The sequence below is a fragment of the Manihot esculenta genome, chromosome 5 (assembly GCF_001659605.2).
Source record: "Manihot esculenta cultivar AM560-2 chromosome 5, M.esculenta_v8, whole genome shotgun sequence".
In the NCBI taxonomy this organism is placed as follows: Eukaryota; Viridiplantae; Streptophyta; class Magnoliopsida; order Malpighiales; family Euphorbiaceae; genus Manihot; species Manihot esculenta.
The window spans coordinates 31,915,732-31,933,604 of NC_035165.2; the positions used below are offsets into that span (position 1 = coordinate 31,915,732).

General features: G+C 36.8%; 2 protein-coding genes across 3 annotated transcripts; one reads left to right on the forward strand and one right to left on the reverse strand.

The window, feature by feature from the left end:
• Positions 1-83: 83 nt before the first annotated feature.
• LOC122723722 lies at positions 84-3,119 on the forward strand. Of its 2 annotated transcripts, none has more exons than XM_043956886.1 (6): positions 84-761; positions 862-998; positions 1,090-1,187; positions 1,815-2,191; positions 2,810-2,921; positions 3,095-3,119. In XM_043956886.1, the coding sequence occupies exons 1-4, from the start codon at positions 503-505 to the stop codon at positions 2,029-2,031; spliced, it is 711 nt and encodes a 236-aa protein (XP_043812821.1). In that variant the 5' UTR covers positions 84-502; the 3' UTR covers positions 2,032-2,191; positions 2,810-2,921; positions 3,095-3,119. The 2 variants fall into 2 exon arrangements, with proteins under 2 accessions (XP_043812821.1, XP_043812822.1); XM_043956887.1 differs by having other exon boundaries at positions 84-734.
• Positions 2,909-5,912, reverse strand: LOC110615492 (amino acid transporter AVT1H). Its single transcript, XM_021757349.2, has 3 exons — positions 5,584-5,912; positions 4,799-5,406; positions 2,909-3,630 (listed from the first exon to the last, which is right to left on the reverse strand). Exons 1-3 carry the CDS (start codon positions 5,828-5,830, stop codon positions 3,091-3,093), a joined length of 1,395 nt encoding a protein of 464 aa, XP_021613041.1. The 5' UTR covers positions 5,831-5,912; the 3' UTR covers positions 2,909-3,090.
• Between the last annotated feature and the right edge of the window lie 11,961 nt (positions 5,913-17,873).

Consider the following 17,873-nt stretch of genomic DNA (forward strand, 5'->3'; position numbering starts at 1 on the left):
TTGCAATTTTCGCCAGTGAAGGCTCTCCCACCCTTCTTTTCCACAAATTTTCAATCTATTTTTTATTTTGTCGCGTTTGGAAACGACAATATGCGGCACGAAAATGCAATTTCAGGCATGTTTTGTGAGCATCTTGAAGGTATCGGCCAGGCCAATGACTCAAGTTTACCCAATTATCTCTTATACAGACTGGCCATCTTATTTCTTGTATTTGAACACTACTATGCTTATCCATTCTTGTAATCACCATCCAATGCTAAGTTTCCATACTAGATATTTCCAATAACAATGAGATGGCTCCTATTATTTATAAGTAACAAGGTCCTGCAGACAACTTCTCCCCTTTCGTTCTTTCTGAACTTTGAGATCTTTCTCCTCATCTCCTCCTGAGCCAGCCCTCCCCCTCAACCTCGCACGCACAACAAAGTATACATAGGCTGCGTGCGTTCGTGGCCATACACAAACAATAATTTTGTATCCTAAGATCTTTTAGAGGCAGGAAATGATTGTTTGTATTAGAGGAGAAGAAGGTGAGAGTGACACAACAACACGAAGGATTTCCACTGCAAACAATACTTTGGCCGAGGTGTTTGTACCACAGGGATCACCCAACTCAGTCAACATGGTTAAGCACGTGGTGATAGTAATGGATGCACTCAAGGGGTTCTCCCGAGAGCCACTCCAGTGGGCACTTGATCATGTCATTCGAACTCGCTGCAGCCTCACCCTCCTTGGTGTGATGCCGTGGCTCCCACTCCCTTGTAATTTTGCTATTCTTCTTCTTATACCATCAACTACTACTGCTACTGTGCTTATTAATTTCTTATTCTTTATTTTTTTTTCCTTTCTTCTTTGGGCTAGTGTCTTGCAAGACAATGTTAGATGTCTGGACATCTGATATTGAGGATTTATCAGCACTGAAAAGCAGAAGTGACTGGAAGAATGAATACAAGTATCAGAAGTTTCGGGGGATAATAGAACTCTGCGAGCAAAAAGGGGTTGTTAATCTCTCTTCAAATCTTATTACAAATTCTTCACTAGAGAAAATATTTGCATGACAATACCAACAGCTATATGGACTGCTTGTAGGTGTTTCCTTGCATTAAAGTGGCAATGGGGCATCCTTTGAGGCTAGTCGTTCTTGAGCAGACCACAAATCTTCATGCTACCTTTGTAGTTCTTGATAGGTACAGACACATTTCTACCGAGGAAATATATTTCAAGAAGAATTAGTTTTGGAGAGGCAAATGCTTCTTTTTTATTCATAACCGAGGTTTCTTTTTGCTTTGCCTAACTAGAGTGTGAAATAGAATTTTAAAAAGAAAAAATTACTATTTGGTCATATGTAAAACTATTAATTAATTTATCGATTTTAAAAAATATAATAAAATACTTTTAAAATTTTAAAAAATTTACTAATTAATTGTTTTGTTAATTTTACTCGTTAAATATTTTATTATTTAGTTTTTATAGTATAAAAAATTTTATTAATTAATTTTTTAGTTTTATAAAAATATTTATTAATTAATCGTTTGAGGATGATTTAATTTTTTATAGAACATTTAAGATTTAAAATTAATGAAAAGATTAGTTAGTAAATTTTTTAAAATTTTTAAAATTTTTTATGTATTTTTTAAAATCCAATCATTGGCCAATGAATTTGCTGTGGAACAAAATAATAAATTTTCCTTTTAGAACCGCTTCTTTTAATTCAAAACCAACTTTCTTTTTGCATTGTAAAAGTAGACTTTTAATTATCCAATCTATTTAGCTGCAAGATGAAGGCTATTGAAAAGGATTGGTTTGAATTATAGGCATCTGAGAAAGAACAAAGCATTCTTTGCGGAGAGATTGCCGAGCAGTGTGGTGATAATGAAGAGTGATGGAGAAGTTGACATGCTCAGAGTCCAATCAAACATCAATCATTCTGATCTTACGCCTCAAGAATCTCCGATAACTGTAATACCAACTCCTGAGGTTATCCTTTCTGAAGCTTTGTCGTCTAAGATGAAAATCCCTAAACCAGGCTAAGAAGGTTGCAAGTATGAGGATGACGGCGAATCTTTTTCTGAAAGCGGATGCACATAATTTTTTATATTTACTTGCTAGTTGTGTGGATGAAAAAGTCTTGTTCTATTTACTGCTCCATCAATTGCCTAATAAGAAGAAAAGAATACCAATTTCTGAATTGGTATTTTTTTTTGTTTCGATTTATTTTATTTAATAGAGTGAAATTTCATTCATGAAAGTCTTTGAATAGGTTAATTTTATTTTCTTTAATATATTTTCATTCATCTTAATTTTTTACGCATCGTATACATAAAAGCCAAGTAAAATAGCATGTGGATCATGTCTTCCAAAGCAAGGTTGAAATCCAAACACATCAATTGGGAAAGGGGAGGAGCAGAGCATGGAGTAAGAAGCAAAACAGGAGGAGAGATTTTGGTTTCTAAATGAACCACACTGTTTAAAACAAAAACCAAAACTTCCTGTTTTTTGAAACTCTGTTTTTTTATTTCTTTTGTGAATTGAAGTCTAATTGTCCTTCCCATTCCGATTGACTGGATGTACTGTGTTGATCTCTCTTAGTCGACGGAAGCACAGGCTTTGGTTGCTGAAGTTTGTGGTTGACTGGATGTATTGTGTTGATCTTTCCCAGTTGATTGAGTCATGAATTTTTGTCCTTTGGTTGCTCTGTTTTGATTGATTGGGTTTCATGATTTTCTTCTGCACATACTGCAGTATGATCTCCAAGTATTCTGATTGCTCTGATTTGGTTATGCGTTTTTTTTTTTTTGGTACTCTTCAGGTTGTTTTACTTGGGCATACTATTGTGTTTACATCAAGTGTAAAGATGTTACAGTGAACTTCTAACATCACAAGAAAATTTTTAGATGCCATACGCCTTGATTTAATTTAGGGTAAGTTATGAACATTCATCATTTTCAAAGTAAGCTTCGAACATGAGCACCCACTCCTTATCATACACGCCTTGCTAAAATTTATTTGTGCATTACATATGGTATAAGATGAAATGGGGAAGGTAAAAATCTATAAAATTACAATCACTAATACAACTTGGCTTCATCTTCAGGTTGAGTGAGCTCTGATTAGAGTTGCTATGAGCAACTTTGAAGAGGATATGGTGCCAACTGTTCCAAGAAGAAATCCAAATGCAATAAGTGTAATATTAAGGATTAAGAGACGTTTAGATATGTGAGGCCAGCAAATCTTGGTGTAAAACGCACAAGGGAAGACTATGCAAATGCTGATACTGACTAGTGACCCAGTAAGTCCAAGAACATGCTCGAAATATGGCACACACAGTGCAAGGGCTAGTATGAGAAGTAACACAATTGAACCCACAACTCCTCGTATGATCATCTTCATCCTTGGACTCATCGAATTGGGAAGGCTGTGCTCAAGCTGGATTGCAAATGGTGCAAATTCTAGGGCATACTTTGTCATGGGTGTTAAGATTGTAGCCCATAGAGCAATCTTTGTGACAATAAGATGTGGAGGCATGCTGAGTGTTATCTGAGAACTAACTTCTGGGCCAAACAATTTTGCACCCATAAATGCTAGAGCTGTATAAAGTGTGGTTACTGAGGCAAAGCTCACGATAGATGCCTGAAATCAAACAATTGATGTTAGATTATATCTAATGCATATATTAATTCATCTCAGGGTATATGCAAAAATAATTGAAGTATATTCATATCATGCGTGCAAGAATTTATGTACAAATATTTGATATAGATATGCTTGATTTTCTTTGTTTCAGTATTACTCATTTGCTATCCGGAGCCTATTAATCTAACTCAAATTCATGTCGATCAATCCCACAATGAATGGCAATACCTTTCTCCAAATATTTTAAAGGTGGAGTATGTTAAGATTTGAACTCAAAACCATTGGTTAAAAGTGAAAACTCTACCCTTACTTCTTACCTCTTATCGATAATAGCTTGAATTTTTAAATGTGAAACTTTACGCATCCACGTCCATTCAAAGGGCTGTGGACTACTAAAATACAAGTTTAAAATAAGGGTATAAATTATTATTTTAAATACTTTAATTGTAATTATAGATTAATCGTAGCGTTCAGTTTAAAATAGCGATTTAATTATTTTTTATAACGGACAAAAAATATTATAAAAATTATAATTATATTAAATATAAAAATATATTATTATATATAATAAAAAATGTAAATTTTTTTATAACATTTTTAAAAATAACAGTTTTAATTTGTTGTCAAATTATTGTCTTAATAATATTAAAATTACAATTTTATAACCGTTGCGAGAACACTGTTATCTAAACCATAAAATGTAGCATTTGATAAACAACACTCCATCCAATCAAAATTTAAGATACTCCAGTTAGCCAACACCATGATTCTAAGATTAAATGTAGGTTTGTTTGCAGAAAATAATTGAAAAAGTTATTTTTAATAAATTAATTTTAATTTAAAAATAAAAAATATTATTAAATTTATCTGTAATGATATTAATAAAATTTTTAAATATGAGAAATGACTTCCAGAGAGTTATTTTATTTAAAATTGGATTAATTTTTTTTTTTAATGAGAATAATATTTTTCCTTAATCAGTTTTCTTGAATTTCCTAGACATAAAAAAATTATGCATATTCCTATGGGAGAATAATTTTTTTTTTTTTTTAATGAAAATACCCTTTTTTTTTTAACTCCAAATGCATATGCAGACAAGTCTTTTTCATATTTAATGATTTATCTACTTTAAAAACCAAATCAACATTGGAGAAATGAGAAGTACCTTGGTAAACTTGGATGGATCTTTCATGGATTTATACAAGTTGGGGAAAACAATATGGCCGGCGTAACTGAAGATATAGAGGCCAGAAATGGCAGGAATCTTGCGGAGGCGAAGCACTGGTATACTATGATTAGCTTTGATACCTTCAAAGACAGGAGTGCAAGCCACAGAAATGAAAATAACAAGAGACATTAGGATGCCGCCGGTTGAAAGGAAAGAGATAGACGAGAGATTTCTAATCCACAAGCTGGGAAGTGCTACAAGCACAGCCATTATCGTCAGCAACTGGGAAGTAGATAATTTAAGGCATGGTAAACTGAGTCTAGCCCCTGAAAATACAATGGTAATGTTATCATGGAGAGAGATAGTGTAGGAGACGAGGGCCATGAAAATCTCCATGTAGATGAAGGTTAAAACTAAAACTCTTCCTTTGCTTCCAAATGATTCTTGTCCAATATCAGCATAGCTTCTTGACTTGGGATTCTTGTCAAGACATTTTCCAAGCAGATGAGAACTATATGCACAGATTATCCCTAGCCCAATAAGCAACACTGCAGAACTCCACCCCCCATTTTCTAATGCGTATGGCGTTGATAACTGCCCAAGACCTGTAATATTAATTTAGGAAATTTAGAACAATGAAATATTAATAGTGCTTGATAGAAGCCAGTATTCACTAACAAAACCCTTGACCTATAGTGCAAACATTCATTCCAACAACCATGGCTACTAGTTTAGTTATAAAGGTTATATCCATGGATATTAGAAAGAGGGACGTTGTTTACCTATTAGCATTCCGATCATGTTGATGACTGCATGAGCAAAAGAATCATTACCCTCAGCCTGGACGCCATCAACTGGGCTTTTTACATCTCCTAGTCGATGACAGTTACAGTCTTTATTTTCCTCTACACATGCATCACATGAAGTAATCCATTTCGCGGCCAAGTTCTTACCATGCACCGACTCACTAGCCACTTGATTCCGACGTGATTCAAAGCATAGTAACTTCTTGATGGACTTTCCCGACATAACTCAAAACTGATTTGGTTTAGGCAAACAAAAATATCCGTAATATTCTAACCTAGCTAGCCACTCAACCTTGCAGTTAAGAATGCAAGAGAACTAACATATTTATAGCCGGAGAAAAGGGCTACATGCAATGATGCTGGCCAAGGTTGTCAGAATCTTTCTGTAAGAGTGGAGATTCTTTATTAGGCAATGTAAGAAAAAAGAGAGAGGTAGGTACTTCTACAAGAGCAAAAGGAAATAGATGCACGTAATTCTATCTACCATTTGAAAGAATAATCTACTACTCCGGCCCCAGATGTGAATATTGATTTGTGGTATCCACAAGTTCCTATGAAATTTGCCTCAAGTTCCTGCTGGGGCATTTGGCAAATGGCACAAGTTGCTTTCCGTCTAGTGTCTCAGGGAATTGTCATTTTAGACATACATTCTGTCCGGTTCCATACAAAATGGGAATCAATTGGTGACGTCAAAATGTGGAAACTGCTAACATACAAATATAATTATTATACTGGACTTAACTAAATTCAAAAGTAACTTCGTATATATATGGAGAATTGCCCAAATTTTAAATATTCCAAGATGGGTTATCATAACGTTCAAATTTGCAGGATTGGTTTTTTATTTTATATTTATTAATAAGAAAAAAAAAAGAAAAAAAGAAAAAGAAAAGGTAAACTGAGATGATAATGAGAAGATCCAATTTGGAATGCATGAATGTGAAGGCGAGCATGCAGAAAAGAATGCTTCAGGCACACGAATTGTCTATACCCTTACTGATATGATATGAAATTATCTTTTGGGTATCTTTGGGAGAATTGCCTTAACTAGATTTTGGAGGAAAGTGATTCCAAACGAACCCAACAGCCCACTGCTGACTTATTGGAGATACCCATGCAGCCAAATATTATAGATTGAAAATGTGACGTACCACTGTATCAACCAGGGAAACATATGCCAAAAGAATATGTGAACAAATCGTCATACGCACCTCATTCTCATTTGATTTGTGAACTGATACGCATTCCAATCTTGTGGGTAGAATTTATTCTATTTTGCATTAAATAATAATATGACATCCACATTTTTAGGAGATGAAAAGGATGACACAGATAGCTTCTCCTTTAAAAATAAATTATGAGTTTGAATTTTAAATACGAAACAACTTTTGAAAGAAAGTTTTCTCGTCGTAAATTTAAATTAATCGAATGCTATATAAAAAAAAATAAAAATATGGTATACACTCGCGGATTGAGTTTGATGCAAATAGCTTGCATGATTTTTCAATACTAATAAAAGGATTTTTTTAAGGTAGTCGGGGTTTTTAAGAGAAAATACTCTCAATCTATCATTTTTTTGTCCAAATATACATATACCGGAATCATCGGATCTAAGTTATAATTTTAAAAAGACATTCGGTGGTATATAAATTCATACACACAACCCACCAATTTACTCTATAGTTAGTGATACCGTAAATAACGAATAGATCTATTTAAAAAAATAAAAGTAATACAGTAAATAATAAATAGATCTATTTAAAAAAAATAAGAGTATGGAGTATAATTGTAAAATTATAATTTTGATTTTTTCTGTTATTTTTCTTAAAGTCATAAACTTACTATAATTTTTATATTTCATTTATTTTCAATATTTTTTTTAAAAATAATTTTATTATTATTATAAAAAAAGAATATATTTGAAATGAAATGTTTAAATAAATATTAAAATAAAATCAAATGATAAAAATTTATGAACCAACTTTTTAATAACATACCATAATTTGTTATTAATCTATAGATAAATTTTTTACCAACGAATTGTTATTGAATTACCAATGGAAAAATATGTTAATAATTCAAAAAATTTTTGTAGTAAATAAATTGCTACTACATTATATGTCTAGCAATTCAGTATTATTTTCAATACAATATTTGTATTGGAATTAAGACAATCTTTAAAGTTTACTATATGTTCATAAATTTTCTATTCAATTTATTTGTACCTTGGACGTATGATGCAGCGTAAACGCGTTTAAAAGTAAATTCTAAATAGATTTGGAGAAAAGTGTATAATTCTAAATAAAAAGCAAACTCTCACAAAATATGATGTTTGCCTTAAATAGGTGTACAAAAAAAATCAAAAAACTCTAAAATACTGGAAAAAAAAAACTTTAGAGAGCATTTTGAGGCCATAAATAGTGTTTTTAGGACTTGTGATGGGTCGTTACATAGCCAAAGGCAGGTAATAAATATCTCTGAATGAGCTTTCCAAATTGGAGTCTTAATAGCAATTCTGACACCTATAGCAAAAGTTATGGTCAAAATGCTTTTTACCGCTCAGTGGGCGCGTTTGGGCCGATCTGTCCATTCTAAATATTTCAGCCTATCTCGTCCACATCATTCTCCTCCACTGAAAAAAAACTCGATGTCGAGTAAAGCAGAAGATTTGGATACAAAGGAGCATCAAAGTCGTAGTACATGGATATGTTTGCCACATTAAATATCTTGAAAATATCTATGGTGTCTCGAAGATCTATCACATAAGCATTGTTATTGATGCACCTAAGTACTGAATAGGGCCTATACTTCTTGAGCTGTAACTTGTTGTATGTACCAACCAGGAGTAGGAACACCTTCATTGAATCTCTAACCTACAAGACTTCTTGTCGCCTATGCTTATCTGCAGCTTGCTTGTACTTTAAGTTCGCTTGCTCCAACTTTTGCTTGATTTCCTTCTGCACATCCACAATTTGCTAAGCCATCTGCTTTGCTGGAACACTAGTATCTGTATCTTTTGGCAGCTTGATCAAATCTAACGTATGTTGTGGCACCTTGGTGTAGACAACAGAAAAAGGTGAGCGAGTAAGGGCACTACGGACCGCACTATTGTAAGCAAATTCAGCTTGAGGAAGAACAAGGTCCCACTACTGCGATTTATCTCCACAAAGATTGCGAATCAGGTTGCCCAAGGTTCGGTTGTCTGCTTTTGTTTGCCCATCAGTCTGCGGGTGAGCAGTACTGCTAAACTGCAAGGAAGAATCAAACAGGTTCCATAGTGCCCTTTAGAAATAGCTAAGGAACTTGCTGTCACAATTTGAGGTAAATAGATTTTGAAACCCCATGAAGATGGACAACCTCTTTGAAGAATAGCCTAGCAACAATGGCTACATTATAGGTTTTCCTGTAAGAAATAAAGTGTGACATCTTAAAAAACCTATCAACCATAAAAACAAAATCAACGCTCTTTGTGTGCGAGGCAGTCCCAGCACAAAGTCCATAGATATATCTTCCCAAATATTTTTTGAAACTAGCAAAGGCATAGCCTAGTGTTCTTGGACTGGCCCTTATCTCTTTAGTAAGTGTAACACTTCTCTACAAATCTGCAGACATTCCTTCTTAGGTGTAGCCAATAAAACCTTTCCTTGACGGTTGCCAGAGTCTTACCTCTCCTAAAGTGACTTGCTAATCCGCCTCCATATAAGTCACTAATCACCTTCTCTCTTAAGGAGGTCTTCGGAATGCATAACGGGTTCTCATGCATCAAGTAACCGTCAAATAAATAAAATAAAGAAACTAGGTGATTAGTAGATACCTGCGATCATATCTCTGCAAAATCATCATCCTGTGCATACTCCCCTTTCAACTGCTCAAACCCAATTATCTCTTGGCTCAAGGTCGACAGTAGTGTCACCCTCCGGCTTAAAGCATCAGTTACTCGATTTCGTACACCCGATTTATGCTTCAAAATAAAATGAAACTTCTACAGGTATTGACACCATCGTGCATGCTTATTAGTATTAATCCGTTTCTAACTGTTCAAGTACTTCAAGACCTCATGGTCTGAATAAAGCACAAAGTCCTTTGCAAATAGGTAATGTTCCCATGTTTTAAGAGCATGAAATACAGAATAGAATTCCTTATCATAAGTGCTACATTTGTGTCTTGCATCACTGAGCTTCTCGCTGAAAAATGCAACTGACCTCTTTTCTTGAGACAAAACAGCTTCTATACCCACTCTACTAACATCACAATCTACTTTGAATAGCTTGTCAAAATCTGGGAGTGCAAGTACTGGTGCTATGCAGAGCTTATCTTTAAGGATGGCAAAGCTATTGGCTCCCTCTTCTCCCCACTGGAACTTCTCTTTCTTCAGACACTCTATCATTAGGGCAGCAATAGTACTGAAGTTTTTTATTAACCTCCTGTAAAATGTAGCTAACCCATGGAAGATACTTAATTCAAAAACATTTTTGGATGGGGCTAGTCTCTGATTGCTGTAATCTTTGTCTCATCAACATGAACACCCTCATCCGAAATCACAAATCTCAAGAACACTAATCTTTGGGTCAGAAAACTGCACTTCTTGAGATTAACATACAAAATATTATCTTTCAATGCAACTAGTATAGCTCTCAAGTGGGACATATAGTCCTCTTCACTACTACTATATATGAAAATATCATCAAAATAAATCACAACAAATTTGTCAATAAATAGTTTAAGTACCTGATTCATCAGTCTCATGAATGTACTAGGAGCATTTGACAACTTGAAGGGCATAACTAGCCACTCATAAAGTCCCTCTTTGGTTTTGAACATTGTCTTCCATTCGTCATCTAGTTTGATTCGAATTTGATAATACCCATTCTTGAAAACCACTTCGCCCCATGCAATTTGTCCAGCGTATCATCCAACCTTGAAATTGGAAACGTATAGTCCATTGTAATTCAGTTGATTGTCCGACTGTTAACACACATTCTCCAGTTTCTATCCTTCTTCGGTGTCAACAAAGTTGGCACTACGTAAGGATTCAAACTTTCTCAAATCAACCCCTTCCGCAGTAGTTCTTCTACCTTTCCCTTCAGAATATCGCTCTCCCTCGGATTCATCCTGTAGTGAGGTAAATTAGGAAGGCTAGCACCAGGAATAGATCAATTTGGTGCTGAATGTCTCTCATAGGTGGTAATCCATCTGGTGCGTCCTCTCCTATTAATTCTTTGAACTCTTGTAATAGAGGACAGACCAATTCTGGTTACTCCTCCACTTACTTTTCAGGCTTATTCATTAAAATTCGCTTCACAATCAAAACATACACCTACCTTATTTTCTTAACTTCGGCAACAAAATTTTCTATCAAAGTCAAGAACGTGCTCTTATTTGGGATGTCAGGTTTGCTCTTCAAAGGAAGCAGTGAAAACTTCACACCATCTTTCTCTACTTTGTAAACGTAACTTCTTCCAGAATGTTGCGCATCAACATCATAGTGCCAAGGCCTGCCAAACAAAAGTTGACACACATTCATGTTTACCACATCACAATACACAGTATCGTGGTATTTGCCTGTAGAGAAAGGCACTTTATAGCGTTTTGTCACGTTTGTTTTTCCAATATTAGATTTAATCCACTCTAACGAATAAGGCTCTGGGTGCTTCTCAACAGGCAGCTTTAACTTCTTCACAGTCTTCTTCCCGATGATATTTTCGCAGCTTCCACTATCAATGATAACACCAAACACCTTATCGCCAATTGTACAGCGAGTTCTGAACAACTGATATCGTTGTATTTCCTTTATACGCTTAAGGACCAACATCATCCTCCGTACAATATAAGTTTGTCCTTCATCTAATTTATATTCCTTCCCTTCTCTGTCAGACCCATCTGATTTACAGTTTATCTCATCTTCTTCCTCTCGATCTAATACGTTAACTGTCTTCTGATTAGGATACTCATTTGATTTATGACCTTTTTTATTAAACCGAAAACACTTTTCAACATAAGGTCTTGCATAGGGATTATCGGCCTTCTTCGCTTCTTTATCTCAGCCCACATTCAAAGGTTCCTTGTCTGCCGCTTTATCAACCACAGGCTGCTTGTTAAAGTTTCTAAAATTACTATGCTCTGGCTGATTTGTAGTAGTTTTATTCACACCCTCTGATCCCGTACTATCTCTGAATCTACCAAAATTCCTCTCGACTCTCTCCTGTTGCATTAATTTAGCCTTTAGAGCTAAATTCTTTGCTTCACTCAAGGATCGAATTACCTGCACTCCAATCCTATCCTTCAAATTCACCCGCAACCCTTCTAAATATTGAGCCACTTGTTGCCCTTCAAAATCTAGCAAATTATTTCGCTCAGCCAGCCGCATAAATTCAGCTGTATACTCATGAACTGTCCTGTAACGATCCGAAAATCGGACCGCTACCGGCGCTAGGATCCAGGTCAACTTAAGGTCGCCGGGACCCATAGCAAGCCTGCTATACTCTCTGTGCACCTGTAAAATCCCATACATGATCATACTTTTTCTGTAAAAACATAAAACTGATGCTCTGAACCAAGGCTCAACCTGTGCATGCACTATCTCTGTACTATAAAACCCCTTCCGAGAGCTTGCTCTAGACGGGTTCAACTCATACTCTGTTAAGCCTGGTCTTTCACATACTGATAAAAACAGTCACAGCACATAAAGAGACCATGTATACAAAAAGGATTTACAACATAGGTCAAGCACAATACGCTACACTATACAATACTAAACCATTTCTTTACAATATTACATGTCCACACTATGCTATTACAAAATTCTTTACTCTTCCTGTACCCTGCTGACTTCCCTCTGACTTTGATCCTGCAAGACTGGGGTTAAAGGAGAGGGATGAGCTATACTAGTCCAGTGAGTAGAACAATAAAAACATGTTAATAAAACATGCTCACATGGAATGCATCACATCACAAGTAAATCACCCATCTCAGACGGACAGATTCAAAATTCCCTCTGTTCTGTGCCCGGCCCGCGAAGGAGCTACTCAAGACTTCTCTACGCACCCTATGGTGCTCTGTGCCCGGCCCTCTCAGGGCTCCTCAGGACTTTACTCGGAGGGCTAGTGAATCCAAAACTATGTCTGATCCGTACAAGCATAGAATAATGCAATGCGTCACATTAGTGTATTCTAGTGCACTCAACCTATTACATATCATGATGCATGGAACATGCTAAAAGCATTTAATTTCTCAATTTACAACATTAAGTTTAGTTCCACTCACCTCTGGCTGACTCTGAGCTGACTCTGACTACTCTGAAGCAGTGCTCACTGTTGCTCTCTTCGGTTCCTCTGGTCTGTTCCTACATAAATGGACTCAAATGAGGGACCAAACTAGCTCAAGAACAACTCTAAAATACTCCCCAAAACCCCCCTAAAACATCCTAAAAGAATCAAGAAAAACATGCAAAAGAAGGCTGGACAGGGCACTTTCGGCGGCAGGTTCGGCGGCCGAAAGTCCCTTCCAGAGCCGAACCTCAAGCACTTTCGGCGGCACTTCGGCTGCCGAAAGTCCTCTCCAGAGATGAAAGTCCTTAATCTTCGGCGGCCGAAACCCTCCTCCAGAGCCGAAAGTCCAAACTTTCGAGGGCAAGCTTGGGCAAGCGATGCCGGACTCTAGCCGGGTATTACATGTCCTACTACCTTGTTGACACCTCTGATACTATTGAAATAGAATCTGTTCATAATTAGGTGGCAAAAATTCTAACTTCAGCAGATGTTTCATCCTATACCAGGTTCGGATAGGAAATTTTTGTTCTCTCTCGCGTAGATTGTACTTGCTCCCACCAAGCCAAAGCCATCCCTTTCAAATGATAGGCAACTAGTTTTACTCCTTTCTGCTAGAGTCTCCGTATATTCGAAGTACCTTTCTATCTCAACAATCTAATCTAAAAACTCCTCAATCTCCAAGCTACCATTAAAGTAAGAAACATCTACCTTTAATCGAAAATCTTCACTATCTCAAGCTTTGTACCACCTCTGTTCATAGCTAGCCCTTCGTTGATTTCGATCGAACCGAGATAGTTTTGGATCAAATTCTTCTTTCGAATCATCCTCCTTGTAAGTAGGTTGCCTACATGTTGGGTTTAGTCTGTTGATAGGTTCACCACGAGTCGCATATCTTGGCTATCTGCTATCATAATTCCTTCCCCTGTTTGGTTTGACTCTCAAAGCATCCACACGATATTCAAGCTCCTAGAAGCATTCCTCGGAATGCCTAGACAAGTGCTCTATCTATTGCTCAAAGCATTGCTCCAATTATTGCAACATCCTATCCCCCCTGTGGGGCTCCATCCTCCTTATCACTGTCACGGAGAGCACCACCATTGCCGCTGGTCACCATGCTCTGATACCACCTGACGCAGCGTAAACGCATTTAAAAGTAAACCCTAGATAGGTTTAGAGAAAAGTGTATAATTCTGAATAGAAAATAAGTTGTCTCACAAAATATGATGTGTGCCTTAAATAGGCGTACAAAAAAATTTGAAAAACCCTAAAATACTAATTAAAAAAAACTTCAAAGGCCATTTTAAGGCCATAAACAGCGTTTTTGGGCCTCGTGATGGGCCGTTACATAGCCAAAGGTAGGTAATAAACGTAGATATTTGAATGAGCTTTCTGAATTAGAGTCTTAATACTGATTTTGACATCCGTAGTAAAAGTTATGGCCAAAACGCTTTTTGCCACTCAATAGGCACATTTGAGCTGGTCTGTCCATTCAAAATATTTCGGTCCATCTCGTCCACATCAATGCAACTTTGGTTGGTTAATCCCCTCAGTTAATTGATGGTAGGCAAGTATAATGGTTTTAATGATGATCCTGCTCGTATTTCATGTGTATCTCACTGGTGGCTTTAAAAAACCTCGTGAATTGACTTGGATTACGGGCGTGGTTCTTGGTGTATTGACTACATCTTTTGGTGTAAATGGTTATTCCTTATCTTGAGACCAAATTTGTAACGACCCCAAAATGGACCGTCACCGGCGCTAGGATTCAGGTCAGCTTAAGGCCGCCAAAACCCGTAGCAAGCCTACTATACTCTCTGTGTACCTGTAAATCTCATACATGATCATACATTTTCTGTGAAAATAAAAACTCTTTTCTCTGTACCAAGGCTTAACCTGTGCATGCACTATCTCTGTACTCTGTACTCTGTACTCTGTACCCCTGACTAGAGCTTGCTCTAGATGGGTTAACTCATACCTGTTAAGCCTGGTAGTAAAACATATATACATATACAGATTATGTACATAACAAAAGATTGACAACATAAAATAACTAAGTCAAGCACAACTCTAACTTTATACACAACTATTACATCTCTTTAAAATGTACATGTCCACTCTATACTATTACAAGCTCTTTTATTCTTTCTGTACTCTGCTGGACTGTCCCTGTACACTGTATACTGAACCTGCAAAACTGGGGTTAAGGGAGTGGGATGAGCTCTATAGCCCAGTGAGTAGAACAGGAAAACATCTCAGTAAAATATGATCTCATGGAATGCATCATAACACAGACAATCCACATCAAGAGTAAACTTGTCACCACATAGTCCCAGTAACTCTGTGCCAGGGCGTAGAATCGAGCACCTGGTCTTCCTGTCATATATGTATATGTGTATATAACACCTCTGTACTTACCATTGCCAGGGCGTAGTCAAAGGCTCCTGGTCTTTACTATAACTGCCAGGGCGTAGTCAAAGGCTCCTGGACTTCTCTATACCTGCCAGGGCGTAGTCAAAGGCTCCTGGACTTCCTGTCTGAGACTATTGGATCATTCAGCATTCACTCACATCACCAAATAACTATGCAATGCAACATATTCGTGAATGCTAATGCACACAACCTGCTGTATATTCATGATGCATGAATTATGCTGAAAGCAGTTTATATCTCAATTAAAAAGTATTCAGTTTAGTTCCACTCACCTCTGGCTAACTGGACTGACTCTGCAGGCTCTGACAAACTCTAGAGCAGGACTCACTGCTGCTCTCTCTGGTTCCTCTGGTCTGTACCTATACAGATAGACTTAAATGAGGGACCAAACTAGCGTATGAACAACTCTATGAAACTCTCCAAGAATCCCCTTAATCTCACTCTACTATCCATGCAAAGCATGCAAAGAAAAGCTGGACAGGACACTTTCGGCGGCAGGTTCGGCGGCCGAAAGTCCTCTCCAGAGACGAAACTCAAGCACCTTCGGTGGCCGAATCTCTACTTTCGGCAGCCGAACCCTTTCGGAGGCCAAAAGGCACTCCAGAGACGAAAGTCTCTAACCTTCGGCAGCACCTTCGGCGGCCGAACTTCCCTCCAGAGCCGAAAGTCCAAAAGCTCGGGGGCAAGCTTGGGCAGCCGAAGCCACCTCCTCATGGGTTCGGCGGCCAAATGTACCTTCGGCGGCCGAACCTGAGTTCATCAGCAGGGCAAAAACTTGCCCTGCTTCTCGCCAAAAGCACCAAAACCCTCTCAAGCTCAACCACCTCAATTCCTCAACTTGCATACACTCATGTATATGCTCAAAGGGGTCAAAAACTACCTAAAAACCCCAACAACACATAACATACAACACATATACAAGCTTTTCTTCCAAAATCATCAAAAACTCTCTTTTTAACCTTATTCATGCAACTCTCCCCCAAAACCCCATAAAACCTTCAGAAAACATAAAAACAAACTCAGGATCTTCACTTACCTCTTGAAACCAAGAAGATGAACGATCCTAACGTGGAGTTTTGGAGCAACTCTCTTTCAAACTCTCTAAACTTCACAACTTTGAGTTTTTTGCTTAAAACCTTCAAAATACCATCAAAACTAATCAAATCTGTGCATGATTTAATGAAAACATGAAGAAAACTCTACTAAGGATAGGGTCTCACCTCAGAAGACAAAAGAAACGGTGATCTTACCGCTTCAACCGACTGAGGGCCGTTTTATAGGTGGCTGGCCAGACCACCTTCGGCGGCCTATCGTGAAACCGAAAGCCATGCATGTTCGGCGGCCGAACCTCAACTTCGGCGGCCGAACCTGGCTTTTCTGTCTTGGTTCAATTCATTCAAAAACTCATTTTCTTAGGCTTTAAAACTATAAAACATACCAAAACATGTTAGAAAAACATCACTCTCACCCTTCTAGAGACTTCCGACATCCGAAACTCCATCGGAAAGTAGAATTCCGATGCCGGACTCTAGCCGGGTATTACAAAATTGGTTATTGGACGGTAAAAATTATAGCAGGCATGTCGGAAGCTATTCCTGTAATAGGATCACATTTAGTAGAGTTATTATACAACAATATATATTTATGCTAAATTCTTCCATTCGTTGCCCCTTCAATCAAGGAACTAGAAAGCATGTAGTCCTAAACACATTGTATGTGTTTAAGTTTAAAATATCTTTTTAAACTTATAGCCAATTTAGAAATTAATGTTTAGTAAACTTATATAACTTTTAGCTTATTAGTATGAATAATGGTTGATGACTGTTTTATTAAAGGAGAAAGTAAGTGTTGTTAGTGTAATATGATTTATAATCTTAAAAAAATATAATTATGTTCTTTTAATTTTATATACCTTTCACTATTATTTCTTTGGATCTTATACATCTAGATAGGAAATGGAAATCTTAGTTGGATGGATTTTTAATAGGCGATTGAATTCCTATAAGCTACCACGAACTTTCAAGTACATCTAACATTGGATCCATGATACTTATGAGTAAGCATTTCCTTGCTCATCACATTTTATGCGAGGCTCAGTCAATAAACTTAGCTCCCAATACTCAAGACCTCCTCATAGTGTAATATGATTTATAATCTTAAAAAAATATAATTATGGTATTTTAATTATATATACCTTTCACTATTATTTCTTTGGATCTTATACATCTAGATAGGAAATGGAAATCCTAGTTTGATGGATTTTTAATGGGCGATTGAATTTTTATAAGCTACCACGAACTTTCAAGTACATCTAACATTGGACCCATGATACTTATAAGTAAGCATTACCTTGCTCATCACATTTTATGCGAGGCTCAATCAATAAATTTAGCTCCCAATACTCAAGACCTCAAGTACATCTAATAGTGGTATATCTTGAATTTGGATCAAGCCCATTGAGCCCGTAAAGGTGTCAAGTTACTTAATGAACTCAAGTGCATTCAATATTAACCATTAAGTCCCTTGCACATCCACAATATTATATACTTTACAATTATCTCAAGAGGA

Excerpts from the sequence above, each read along its gene's own strand:
- LOC122723722 (XM_043956886.1), top strand. The coding sequence starts at position 503 with ATGATTGTTTGTATTAGAGGAGAAGAAGGTGAGAGTGACACAACAACA. Across the intron at positions 762-861 it reads GCCGTGGCTCCCACTCCCTT|TGTCTTGCAAGACAATGTTA; the intron begins GTAATTTTGCTA and ends TCTTTGGGCTAG. Across the intron at positions 1,188-1,814 it reads ACCTTTGTAGTTCTTGATAG|GCATCTGAGAAAGAACAAAG; the intron begins GTACAGACACAT and ends TTTGAATTATAG.
- LOC110615492 (XM_021757349.2), bottom strand. The coding sequence starts at position 5,830 with ATGTCGGGAAAGTCCATCAAGAAGTTACTATGCTTTGAATCACGTCGG. Across the intron at positions 5,407-5,583 it reads CATGATCGGAATGCTAATAG|GTCTTGGGCAGTTATCAACG; the intron begins GTAAACAACGTC and ends TTAATATTACAG. Across the intron at positions 3,631-4,798 it reads ATCCATCCAAGTTTACCAAG|GCATCTATCGTGAGCTTTGC; the intron begins GTACTTCTCATT and ends GTTTGATTTCAG.